The sequence below is a fragment of the Hippopotamus amphibius genome, chromosome 2, assembly GCF_030028045.1.
Source record: "Hippopotamus amphibius kiboko isolate mHipAmp2 chromosome 2, mHipAmp2.hap2, whole genome shotgun sequence".
In the NCBI taxonomy this organism is placed as follows: Eukaryota; Metazoa; Chordata; class Mammalia; order Artiodactyla; family Hippopotamidae; genus Hippopotamus; species Hippopotamus amphibius.
Window position 1 is genome coordinate 204,289,135 of NC_080187.1, and position 13,276 is coordinate 204,302,410.

General features: G+C 48.9%; 1 protein-coding gene across 3 annotated transcripts in view; it reads left to right on the plus strand.

Moving 5' to 3' along the window:
• The window catches only part of TLN2 (talin 2), a 452,015-nt gene that overhangs the window by 395,762 nt on the left and 42,977 nt on the right, over positions 1 to 13,276 (plus strand). For all 3 annotated transcript variants that reach the window (XM_057722678.1, XM_057722677.1, XM_057722679.1), the window contains 2 exons: positions 1,430 to 1,549; positions 8,695 to 8,841. In XM_057722678.1, the coding sequence (XP_057578661.1) occupies positions 1,430 to 1,549; positions 8,695 to 8,841 (267 nt within the window). The remainder of the gene's footprint in view (positions 1 to 1,429; positions 1,550 to 8,694; positions 8,842 to 13,276) is intronic.

The window sequence follows — 13,276 nt, forward strand, 5'->3', positions numbered from 1 at the left end:
AGGGAGGGAGGAACAGGGCCCATCTCAGCCACTGGGAGAAGGCTGGTGCCTGCCCCAGCTGGCCCTGCCCAGGACAGCTCAGGGGCGTCCCGGGTCGAGTCCGGCAGACCCGGTGGCGCTGATTCCTCCGAGTGGCACAGCGCAGCAGGGGTGTAAATGTTTCCAGTGGCCTCAGGAGTTTCTGGAAGATCTCCTGGGCTAGGTTCTCGGCCAGCCAATCTTGACCCTGGGTGACCGTGCCCTTTGAGGAGCCCAGGCTCGGGCTGCGTTGCTGCTCCTGGGCTGGCTGGCCGGGGCCTCGAGGGGGTGAGAGTCCCCCTACCGTGCCAGCGGCCCCCAAGGGTGTCGTGCTCCTTGTGGCAGGGTCGCGTGCAGCAGCCCTTAGCACAGCCTCCTTCCCCCGGGGCGCGGCCTGCGTTCCTTGGGAACCCACACCTCAGTCCAAAAGTCTGTGACGTTTCCTGGTAAACACGCCTTAGACGGGCCCGCATTCCCGTCCAGCCTCAGTGGATGTGGAGTCCTTTAACAGGTTTTTTTTAAGTCCTTTAGAATCAAGGACTTCAACGGCCACAAAAAGAGAGGAAGTATTGTTAGCCAGAGCGAGGGAACAGGTGGGGCAGAGGGAAGCCTTGCCCCCAAGAGGGACACGGATACCTTTCTGGGTGGTGGCTTACAACTGCCCTTGTGAGATCTGAGAGGCATTTTTGTTAATGGAAGAAAAACTAGACCTAAGGATGTTAGCTAGGTTGGGTAAGTTGAGGTAAGTTTTTCCATGAAACAGGAGGAAAATACAGAATATCTTCAGAGTAAAAAAGGCAAAACTTGACCATTAAGGCTACAGTATTCTCTTCACTGAATTTGTGGCTGAAATGCTGTCATTCTTTGGCACAGTGTTATTGCAAAGCTGAATTCCATGAGTTTCTTCCACTAAAACGTCAGGCATACCCATCACTTCAGTCACGGTTTCCTGATGACCCTGTCCTCGTGCCCTCTCTCGGCAGTGTGGGACCTGCTCCTGGGTCCCCAGAGACCAGCTCAGCCCGGGAGCAGCATGTGACCAGGGATGTGCCCTGCCTGGGGCTGGGCCCCCTTGTGGTTTCTCAGGGGGCTCCCCTGGTGACCCCACGGGGCAGGGCTGGTGGAAGCTGCTGCTCTCACCTCCCAGGGAGTGGACCCCGAGGCCCGGCGTCCACTGCACGGCCTGAACCTGAGCATGTTGCCTTGACCCGGCCAGGACCTGCTGGCCTGTCACGCGGGCTGCAGCATGGGCTTCGCTTGAACTGCCCTCTCCCGCGTCCAGCCCCACACGCAAGCCACAAGCTTAAAAGTGAATGAGACCCTTTGGCTCCCAGTGGTATTAACACGTGGTTCTCATGCTTTTCTCTGTGTGTCCGTGTGTGTTTGTGTCTTGCTTGTTTTCTTTTTCCAGATGACTAAGTCGGTTACTAACCCGGAGGAGTTGGGAGGACTGGCTTCACAAATGACCAGTGACTATGGGCACCTGGCTCTCCAGGGCCAGATGGCAGCAGCCACGGCGGAACCAGAGGAGGTCTGCCACCTTAAGTCCCTGTTTTAAGAAGCAAACCCACACTGGTGCCCGCTCCCGGGGGCGTTCTCCATAGCTTAGCTCCCCTCCGGAAGACCCCGGCCCGATAGCCAGAGGCAGGCATAGTTCCCTCTCTTGCTGCCACCCCTCCCCCCCCCCAGGTTCACACCCAGTAGCCCCAGCCCGTGCTCCAGGCTCACTGTCCTTCCTGAGGCTGCCTGGCACAGATCTGGGGCCATCTGGAGGTGGGCTTTCAGACAGAAAGACCCTGTTGGCGGTCTTCTGCCGGGTCTCCTGCCTCCCAGCCCGTCACCCAATGCCAAGGGTGAACACACACTGCCATTCTCCTTTTACTTCCTACTCCTGCTTAGTAAGCCCCCTCGATTATTTGTATGTTTTCCTAAGGCTCACGGAAGTATTAGAAGAGCCAAGGATGGGATTCAGCGGCTCCTCCCTTGAGAAAGGGCTGTATAGCCAGGCTGCTTTCTTGAAACAAAGTCTTGCCCAAATATTGTTGGTGGCTTTTTAAGAACTGGCCCTGATCTCTGTCCCCATGCCCCCTGTGGACTTCTTGTCCTTACCTACCTGCCTTCCCTAAACAGACTTTCCTTAATAGCCAACACGGACTCGCCTCACAATGCCTGCTGCCATAGGAGTCTTAAAATGGCAAAAGTTTGCCTCCAGAGGCCACTTTCTGAGAGGTCCCTATCTCATACCTCTGAGAAATCGAGTGGTCCGTTGGCAAGCACGTAGGGTGGGTGGAGCTCTGGGGTACCTGACTGCACCTGTATCAGTGTTAACACACCGAAGGGGCCCAGGCCCAGCTACTGCATGGCTCCCTAGAGAAGGAAAGCCCAACCTGGTGGTAAAGAATAATGGAGCGAATTGCAGGGACCCTGGGAAAACAAGGTAACTACATCCGTGAAATTCACCAAGCTGTTGATGGAGAGCACACCCTGTTCATGACATGCCAAAATGAACCAGGCTGTCAAGGCAGAAGGTTGTGGCTGGTCTTCCCTTCTCCTTGTGATGACAGACAGTGCCCCTGAGTCACTCAGTGCTGCTGTTTCTCCTGGGGGTCAGGTCTAAGCATGTCTTCACCAAGACTCCCAGCGGCACTACAGAAACGAAGACCCAGAACAAAATCACTTTCTAACGTATGTTATAACAATGCATGTAAATGGGAGTACCATATATATGTACTTGCATACATATATATCCAGCATGGGATGACCAGTTTCTAACAGTGCCTGCATTTTGAGATTTTAGGGTGATTATTTAGACTGCAGCATGAATAATTCTATTTGCCATGAGTCTGTCAAGTCACCACCAGGAAAGAAAAATTATCAGAGACCCACAGAAGATTCTGTGGATTTCTTTACACAGGCCCATCATTTTTTTTAAAAACAGATTCCCTCTTTTAGTAAGATCATCTGGACTCAATTCATTTGATTAACACGTAATTTTGAATTTCATAAACAAGTGTAAGGGAACTTCTGTTACAGTAAGGGCAAAAGAAAGAAGTATTTAGCTTTTTGAGAGGACTGAAAACTAAAAGAGACTGTGATTGTGGGGGAGGTTTGGATCTCTATAACCAGAAATCTTTAAAGATGGAATTCACATGTATCTTCCTTGGTTAGTTTCACTGCGGGCCTGCCTGCCTGCCTTACTGAGTGAAGACCTAGTGATCTATGGAGCCCTTTCCACACCTGAGTTCTTATGAACTCCCCAATCCTGTGTGTGAAACAAGCATTTTTCTAATTACAACCCAGACCATTGAAGCAAAATACAAAAGAAGGCCAAAGGAGCCAGGAAAGAAAATGCATTGCTAAAAGAACAACAGCGAGTTACTTCACATAGGGGCCCTGCCTTTGTAGCAGCTGACATTTCCATTAAGGTTTCCCCTTTTCACCATTACATCTTGAGATGTATTTTACATTCCAGACACACGAGCAGTGTGACCTGGAGCGAAAAGGGGCAGAGAGAATATAAAATTACCAGTGGCTTGCAAAGGAAAATTCTTTGTATGCATTTGCCAGACAGATATTTGGGGGAAAACTGAGAAGGCTAGGAGATCCCTGAAGCAATGTAGTTTTTTTATTCCAAGATTGTGGAATTGTTTGTATACCCAAGAGGGCCCCACATCACAGCATGTGAAAATATTTATATCCAGGGCAAGTAAGAAGCCGCCCCCTTCCCTGCGGTCCTGCAGTCAGCTGTGCCGAGTCAGCGTTTTGGTCTTTTTCAGAATGTGACAATGACAGGAAAAGTCCTAGCTCTGCCCTCTGAACATCAAGCCAGAGCTTAATCTGCTTGTTTTTCCATGGAAAATTCAAACTTTTGCTAACATCCCTGTGATAACGTCTTTCTCCAGAAAAGTTAAAACCCTCTGGCAGCTTTGTGATTTATCGTGTTTCCTCTTTTAAAAAAAGAAGGGAAAAAAATGCAGATCCCATGAGCCACAGGCTTCTAAATGTAAATGCTGGGGAAAAGGTTTAGTGATGACTGTGCCGTCTCCCAGGACGCGTTGCTATAACCACTTGTAACACTGCGTGTCTTAAAAGCTGGCAGCAACATTTGTCAAGAGCCGGTGGTGAGAACCACAGCCCTCTCCCCCAGATGAGATGGGTGTCTGCTGTAGACTTCTCTAAAACTTTCCACTCCAAGGTACATGTTCTGTAGGTGGGAGAGTCATGCCCTGCTTCTGCGCTACATACTGGTTTTTCCTGCCATATTTTCTAAGGAGAAACTGTAGTTTGTCAGATAACACCCATTCTTGCCTTTCCAACTTCCAAAAGCTCTCCCAGGCAAATGATACTTGACCTGGTTTCAGATGTAATTGATCTTAAAGCCTGAGGATAATCTGTACCTTTTGTTTAGTTTTAGGCAGTAAAGATGATGGATCAGTGTTTCTTAGACCCCCTCCAATTGGAATGAGAGCCAAAACTTCATGAAGGCCAGCCTTCTAATTTCCCTTAAGGCACAAAACCAGGAGACAATCTTCTCCATTTTAATTTTATTTGGGCAGGAAGGGGGAATTGAGGGTTTTTCTTGAGGTTCAAGTATTGCTTTACTCAAGTTGCCAATTTCAAACTCCAAGTTTTATGTCTTGGAGCAACATTCCTTTATAATAAACACTGGTGGTAAGTTGGATCATTCAGGGGGTGCGGGGTGACTGGTCATGTTTGCTGAGAAGTTTAGTGTTGCTTTGAGAAGCTTAGCATTTTTAAAACCCTTATCTGAAACAGCCTTAAAAATGCATTCCCTTCTAGGATGTTCCTCCAGGAGTACAAAATGTTCCATGCAACTGCAGTAGCGTAGAGTATGTTGATTCTGGTGTCCTTCGCTTAAGTTTCCCAGCTAACCCATGTGCCAGTGGAGAAGGGTAGGAATATGCGAGCTGTTTGTCCAGTCCACATGGCGCAGACGCTGTGCTGGGCGCTGGCCCATCTGCCCCGCCCCAGCTGCGAGTGTGTGAGGTGAGAGTCATTCATCCTTCCCACTTCACAGATAAGCAGACCAAGGAGAGGCAGGGAGCTCGGTGAAATTGCCCCCACAACACAGCTGCAACAGTTAGTGTTGAAGCCCCCTTTAAAGTAACATTTTGGAATAAGTGAACGTTTCAAGTAAGTAAATTAGAAGGTAACAGGTCAATATGTAGAAAAGTCGGGATTCGAATCCAGGTGTGTCGGGCGTCACAGTCCTTGCCTTCTGCCCTGCACCCAGCGGCCTGTTCTCACAGTCGTGAGCACTCACATGCCACTTGCTGCTTGCTGCGACTTTGCATGTGTACTTTCCATTCGGTCATCTATCAGCCCTGGGAACTGGGCAGGTCAGCTTCTGTGTCGCAGGGGAGGAAACCAAGTCCCCATGAGGGTAGTGTGCTCACCCAGAGAGTCCGGTGGCCAGGAGAGGGCAGAGCTGGAAGCAAGGTCCTTTCTGCTGCCCACGTGGGTGAAGGGTTGAGAGCAGCAGTGGGGCTGGCGTCCTGAGACCCCTTCCTGTTACATTCAGCCCTCTGAGCTTGTGAAAATAAGTGAGTGAAGCCTATTTCGAAACTTGCCCTCCGTAACCCTGTCCCTCCTGCATGCTGTCCGTATAGGATTGTGCAGCCACGTCTGCCAGATTTGTGTGGCCAAGCCTCAGGGGATTCTCCAGGCATGTGAAAGATAATTGTGTGACTTGGCACAGACTCAGACTGCAGGACCACGCCCTGGGTTGACTAAGAACTCCAGAGCGTTTGCAACTGTTGCATTTATTTGGTTTCATCCCTTTGCTTTCTGCACCGCCCCCCCCTCCTCGTCTTCCTCCGGCTTCCTGACTGGAATTTCAGCCCTAACGACCACTGTGCAGGCTCCACGGTTGCATTTACAGCACCCTTTGCTACATGCATGATGTCATCTCCAACAAAGAGGCTTAGTGTCAGGATGTTGGAGTATGTTTTCACAATGTCGCCTTCTGAGGGAACATGAGAGTATGGGGGCAGGGGGGTGTCTTCCCACCATTTATCACCTCTGTCCCTAGGTTTCAGGTTTGAGACAGCTCAGGAGCCGGTGGGTGCCTTCTCCCTCCCACCCCCAGGGTGACTGGGGAGTGATTTAGGTGGCCTGTGGTTGTCCCGGTGCCCCGTCTTGCTGCAGACAGAAAACTCAAGCTCGGCTCCGTGCAGGGAGCAGGAGGAGTACACGGAGAAGGTTCTTCCAGAATCTGGGGCTTTTCTGGCACAGTGGTTTCACAGCACATTCTATAGACCCCTGACCCAGCAGGGTGCTCTGGAAGTTCTTCACTGTTTGCTTCAGGTTTCCCTTTTTAAATATAATGTAACTATATAAAACCACTAGGGAATGCTGCAGGTATTCTAGGCCAAAATGGTAACCCACTGGGGGCCACCCGTGCCTTACCCTGGGCCGCTGGGTGGTTTTGTGCAGGTCTCGGGCTGGTGTGGCATCTGCCCTGCCGGCTGTGGTCAGGGAACTGTGAGGAAACTTCCCTTTTGCTTTACACGTGGATCAGGATTCCCCACGCTGTGCGTCCGAAGCAAAACGCAGAAGTGAGTTGGTGGCCAAGGCTGTAACTGGCCGTCGTGACCCCATCTTTGGATCTCTGAGCCTCGCTGTCGACTTTTTGAATCAAGGATATAAAATTTAACTCATAAAGGAAGAGTATAGTAACAGCACGTTCCTTCCATTTTAGAGGTTGAGCTTCCATGAGCGATTTTATTGGGGGTGGGGGGTGGGAAAGTGTTCTGCTCAGTGGAAAAAAATCAAACAAGAAAAACACTGATCTCATGCATAGAGCACCATGCTTGGGATGGACGACTTGAAATCTCATCTGGTTTTGCCAGGGACTGGCTGTGATCTTGGGCTAATCACAGCACTTCTCTGGGCCTCAGTCTCTTCATCTGTAAAATGGGGAGGCTGAATTCATCAGGTCTCTTTTATTTGAAAGTCTGTGAATGTTTCTTCCTCAATTTCCCCCTTGCTTGACTTCCCCATTAGCATCTCCTTTAGAGACCTCCACTCATCCTTGACAGTAGAGCTCTTGTCATTGCATTAGCTCTGACCCTGGAGTACTTAGGGTTACACTGTATGGGTCTGAAAAGCCTTGAGAGCTAGGCTGAGTTTAAAACTTCACAGGGGCATCCCCCTGCTTCAGCTTGACCTTGTGTTTAAACCAGTGAACATGCCCAGCAAAAACATATATTTAAATGGCATTGCCACTGCGTGGGCTGAATTCAAGCCTCTCTAGTTCTCGGTGGTGGTCCTGATGCCGCACTAGTCCAGATCTGTTTACAGAGCTGCCAGGTTGCATGATTCTGGCGTGACACGTGTGTCATATTCCACGTGGAGAGGGTCAACAAGAAGCCCTGCCTGATTGGGGTGCTTTTGTAGCACCTGCTCATGTATCATTAGAAGACACCCCGAAGAGCAGAAGCTCAGCTTTCTGGGTCAGGAGAATATTTTACCAAAGGGACTCAAATATCCTTTGGGCGTCAAAGGGTTAAGGGAATAACATTTTTCCGTGAAAACAGTGTGTTTCAATAACAGAGTGAGCACTTGCAGCCCCCACACTCCCGGAATCACCCTTCCTTAAACTCTGACTCATGGGATGAGGTTGGACGATAGCATCCAGGTAGCCCAGATTCCCAGGTGTGTGAATTCCCAGGTTCTAGTCACAAAACCTGGGCTCTTTTAGTAATTCTTCTCGAGAGGCGCTGGAAGGATCAGCACACAGCTTCTAGCTATTGTGGATGCTTGAAAATAACACTTAGCTTAGAGGTGTTTTGTTCTGTGTTTAGCTGTATTGATCAGAGCAAAGTGAAAATTGATGTGAAGCAAAGCCAGAAGAATGCAGGCTTTGGGAGGTAGACGAGGAATTTATTCCACTACAAAGAGAAAGCTGGCACTTTATCCATGGTGGAACTTATTTGGCTTCTTTTAGGCGAAGTGTCTCTGATTTTATAAAGGTACATTGTAAAAGGTACTTTATAAAATCACACGACCCAGGGGTCATTAAAAGAGTGCATGCGTGCTGAGCTAGCAGTTCTACAAATGTAACTTTTTAAGGAAACCTCGACCTGGCTTGCTAGAAAGGAAGCCTGGGCCCAGCGTGGTTGCTCTTGCTCCGCTGTACAGCTGAGGAAGGGGGCGTTCTGGTTGGTAAACATGGCAATTTTGCAAGAATCCGAAAATTTTAAAATATGCTTTATACTAAAGCTATGTATTGTGAACTTCTAACTACCCTCTAGGGCTTTTGTGAGGAATCAATGAAATTAAATGCATTACCTGCCTGGGAGAGGCCCTGACACACAGTAGGGGCTCAATAAACACTGGTTGAATGAATAATCCCACAGAGTACATCTAATTAATGTTCTTACCTAGTGGCTCAGGATACAGATAAGAAACACACCAGAAAAGGTAACAGATATTATTAAGCTTGCTTACTGGGGACTGCGGGCATTTTACAGTCTCTAAAAAGGGAAGCAAAATCAACCAAATTCCATAGTTCACCAAACACAGACTCCTAATAGCAGTGGAATTTTCCTAGCCAGGCTCCCTTAAGACGTAGGAGAAATTTTCCACGTAGGGAAGACCTCAATGACAGGGCCATCATGCTTCCCCCTCCCCACCCCGGACTTCCCTCCGCAGATTGGCTTCCAGATTCGCACTCGGGTGCAGGACCTGGGCCACGGCTGCATCTTCCTGGTGCAGAAGGCGGGAGCCCTCCAGGTGTGCCCCACGGACAGCTACACCAAGAGGGAGCTGATCGAGTGTGCCCGCGCGGTCACGGAGAAGGTAAGGAGCAGCCCTCGAGGGCGGGTGGGCACGGTGACCTGCTGTGACCAGGGACAGACCAGGACACTAAGCCCAAAACCAGCCAGCAAGCCAGGTCAGGTCTGGTCGTCTTCTCTCCCACCCAGGGTAGCTGGGGGTGATCCATGGTCTGGAGAAACTGAGAGCGTGAGAGGGACTGTCCCACAGAGCTCAGGGTCCTGGCAGTCACCTTGGAGGGCTCTCCTGCGGACAGACTGGCCAAACAGCGTACAACCCACAGGCAGCACCAGGAGCCCCGCCCTGCAGCCGCATTGCACACTTTTGCCCCCAGGCTCCCTTCTCAGGGAGGCTCCGAGGTGCTGGGGGTGAGTCAGAAGGACCCACAGCTCCTCTTGTGTAACCTCCTTATTTCCAGATGAGACAGTGAAGTTGGGAGGGTTAAGCGCTCGCGAAGTCCCGCGGCACCGTGGTGGGAGAGCCGGAGCCGGCAGGACGTTTTCTGACTCTACCGGCAGCTGTTTGTAGAGAGAATCACACGGAGTAGTGCGTGGAGCCCTAGGCTCTCAGCTACGCTCCTTCCGCCTGCCCAGCCTCAACTTCCTCATCTGTAAAGTGAGGATGAAGAAATAGAATCCCTGGCCCGTGTGCTGTGCAGATTGCATGCAGGGATATGTGTCAAGGAGCTGGGCACCGTGCCAGGCACACCATTCAACGTTTAATAAATTCTCGCCGCTGTTCCCTGTCTCTGTCCCCCAGCACTCCCTTCTCCCAGGAAATGTTCTCCAGTTCACAGTGCCCCACCCCGTGCTGAATGTCCCTTCCTCCCCATGAGCTCCTTGACGCTCACGCAGTTTGCTATTGGTTTCACTTGGCTTATTTCTCGGAGTCACTTTTCAGGGCAGCTGCTGTGCAGGCCCCTTGAGGTGCCGGCAGCAGCATCCGTGCTTTGCTGGCGTTTCCCTCTCCTTCACTTGGGTCGTAGGACAGAGAGCTCTGTACGGTTGAGAAGCTTGGCAACAGGACTTGAGGGGTGGGCGGGGGGACCCTCCCCCGGAAGCTGCCAGGACAGAGGCTGCTCTGTATGTGGCCCCTCGCCGCAGCCGGGCATCCGTCTCCCGCAGCCCACAGGACCCTCCAGGCCTTCCTGGACTCCCCAGGATGAGGAAATAAATCTCTCAGCTCGAGGAAGGCATTCTCCCTCCTTTGAAAGCCCTTCCTTGTTGTTGAAGTTACTTGTGCCAAGCTCCCCCGTAGGAGACCTTGGAACAGTAGCACGAGGGAGGGAAGGAGGGGGTCCAAGCTGCGTGGTGTTGGTGAGCCTGGCCGAGCAGCCTGGTCTTCCCGAGCTGACCTCCGTCTTGCTGCTCCTCCAGCAGAGGATTGCTGGCTCGGGACAGCAGGAGAGGGATCCGAGGCAGGGGGTCGGCTCGGTCAGAGCATCTAGGCTTTTGGGTGGTTTCCTGCTACATCTTCCTGCCCTGCTCATCTCCTGCCCTCCCATCTCCCCCTGGCCTCGGTCTTACCCATCTAGGTGTGTCTGTGTGATTGTCCCCAGCCAGGGGGCAGACCCATAAGAGGAAGAGAGGGGGTGGGTGGGGAAGGAAGAAGGGGGCTTGTGTGGCAGGAATGTGGGGGGAGGCCTGGGAGATGGGACCTGGTTGTGAAGAGGAACTCAGCTCCTCTCCACAGCAGGGGAGAGCTGTCCCCAGGGGTGTGGTGGGTCCAGCCTGCCTCGTAGGAAAGTGTCTCCAGGTACATGAGGGTGTATTAGCGGGGTGACAGGGGCCAGCGGAGGGTTTCTGTTGTGGAAGGCACTGGAGTGAACACCTGAGCCAACCTGCTGGTGGAAGGTGAAGTGCGAGGGAGTGGTGGGGTGCAGAGTTTATGTTAGGGGGTCCTCTCTGCGGTCCACTATGAAGAATTTCTAGTCAAGAGGCAGCCGAGGGAAGGAATGACGAGAGCTAGCAGAGGGCTGTTCTGCGGAGAAGCTGATCAGAGGGGACAGAAACAGCCACACCTTGTATGGGAGCCTGATCCTTATGCCTCTCTGTGGTTTCAGAAGCATCACATAGAGTAGCATCTGCCCTCTTGTAAACCCTTATTACCTGCCGAGTACTTTACAAGCACTTTCCCCCACTTACTCCTCCCGTCAACCCTGATTGGCAAGAAGTAATAGCCGCCTTTTCCAGGTGAGGAAGCTGAGACTTAGGGGAAACGGCCTGCCCAAGGTCATGGAGCCAGCAAATGGCCGTGCTCTGATTCAAGCAGGCTGTGGATTCCAAACTGTGCTGGGAATCCCTAAGCCGCACCGACTCCCGGAGAGAAAATTCACTGTTCTGTTTTGGTTTGGTTTGATTTTCCTTTTTTCCCCCCAGTTTTATTGAAATATAATTGACATACAGCACTGTGTAAGTTGCACAACGTCATGATTTCTTATGTTTGTCATGAAATGATTACAAATTTAGTTAGCATCCATCATCTTATATAAATACAAAAAGTATACATGTCTATGTTTTGCTTGTGATAAAAGCTCTTAGGATTTTAACAGCTTTTATAAAGGTCACAAAGCAGTGTTAACTATAGTCATTGTGTTGTGCCTTGCATCTCTAGGGCTTATCTCAAAATGGAAGTGCCTGCCTTTTGACCACCTTCCTTCAATCACATCACCACCCCACCCTACACCACCAATCCTGCCATAACCACAAATCTGATCTCTTTTTCTGTGAGTTTGGTTGGTTTTTTGTTTTGTTTCCATTTTCATTCAATTTACTTAGACTAAAACGAAAACAGTTCACCCATTTCTCTTACCCCTCATCCGCCGCCTCTGACAAGCACCAGTCTGTTCTCTGTATCTATGAGCTTGGTGTTTGTTTTTGTTTGAAGATTCCACATAAAAGAGAGGTCATGCAGTATTTGTCTTTCTCTGACTTGTTTCACTTTGCATAATGCCTTTGATGTCCATTCATGTTGTTGAAAATGGCAAGATTTCATTCTTATTTGTGGCTGAATAATATTCCATTGGATATATGTACCACTTTTGCTTTATCCGTTCATCCATCGATGGACATTTAGGTTTTTTCCTTGTCTTGGCTATTATAAATAGTGCTGAAGTGAACATGGGGGTGCATATATCTCTTTGAGTTAGTGTTTTCATTTTCTTCAAATAAATACCCAAAAGTGAAATTGTGGGATCATATGGTAGTTCTACATTTAATGTTTTAAGGAACCTCCATACTGTTTTTCATATAGGGCTGCACCAATTTTTATTCCCACCAAAGTTGCATAAGGGTTCACTTTCCTCTACATCTTTGCCAACACTTGTTACTTCATTTTTTTTTCTTTAAGAAGTTTTATTGAGATACAATCAACATACAATAAACTGCATATATTTAAAGCATACAATTTGATATTTTTTTTCTTATTGGTAATGTATGTATGGCAATCCCAATCTCCCAATTCATCCCACCCCAACACCCCCCCCCACTTGGTGTCCATATGTTTGTTCTCTACATCTGTGTCTCTATTTCTGCCTTGCAAACCAGTTGATTTGTACCGTTTTTCTATATTCTGCATATATGTGCTAATATACAATATTTGTTTTTCTCTTTCTGACTCACTTCACTCTGTATGACAGTCCCTAGGTCCATCCTGTTACTTCATTTTGATAATTAACATTCTGACACATGTAAGGCAATATCTCATTGTGGTTTTGATTTGTATTTCCCGGATAATTATGTGGAACATCTTTGCATGTGCCTGTCGGCCACCTGTACATCTTTTTTGGAAAAATTTCCATTCAGATATTTTGCCCATTTTAAAAGCAGAGGTTTTGTTTGTTTGTTTGTTTGTTTGTTTTGCTATTGAGTTATATGCGTTCTGTATATGTTTATGATTTGCAAATATCAATATTTTTTCCTATTCAGTAGATTCCCTTTTCCTTTTGTTGGTGGTTTCCTTTACTGTGCAGAAGCTTTTTAGTTTGATATAGTCCCACTTGTTTGCTTTTGCTTTTGTTGCTTGTGCTTTTGGTGTCAGATTCTTTGCCAAGACCTATGTCATGGAAGTGACTGGCTATATCTTCTTCTAGGAGTTTTATGGTTTCAGGTCTTACATACAGGTCTTGCATTTAATCCATTTTGAGTTAATTTTTGTGTGTGGTATATGATAAGTAGTCCAGTCTGATGCTTTTGCATATGGCTGTCCAGTTTTCTCAACACCATTTATTGAACAGACTGTTCTTTCCCCATTGTATATTCGTGGCTCCTTTGTCATGTTAATTGATCAGATATGCATGGGTTTATTTCTGGGCCCTGTATTCCATTGATCTGTGTGTCTTTTTTATGCCATTACTATACTGTCTTAATTACTGTTGCCTTGTGAATACTTTGCTTTGTGCCTCCACTTTTGTTCTTCTTTCTCAAAATTGCTTTGGCTATTTGGAATCTTTATGGTTCCG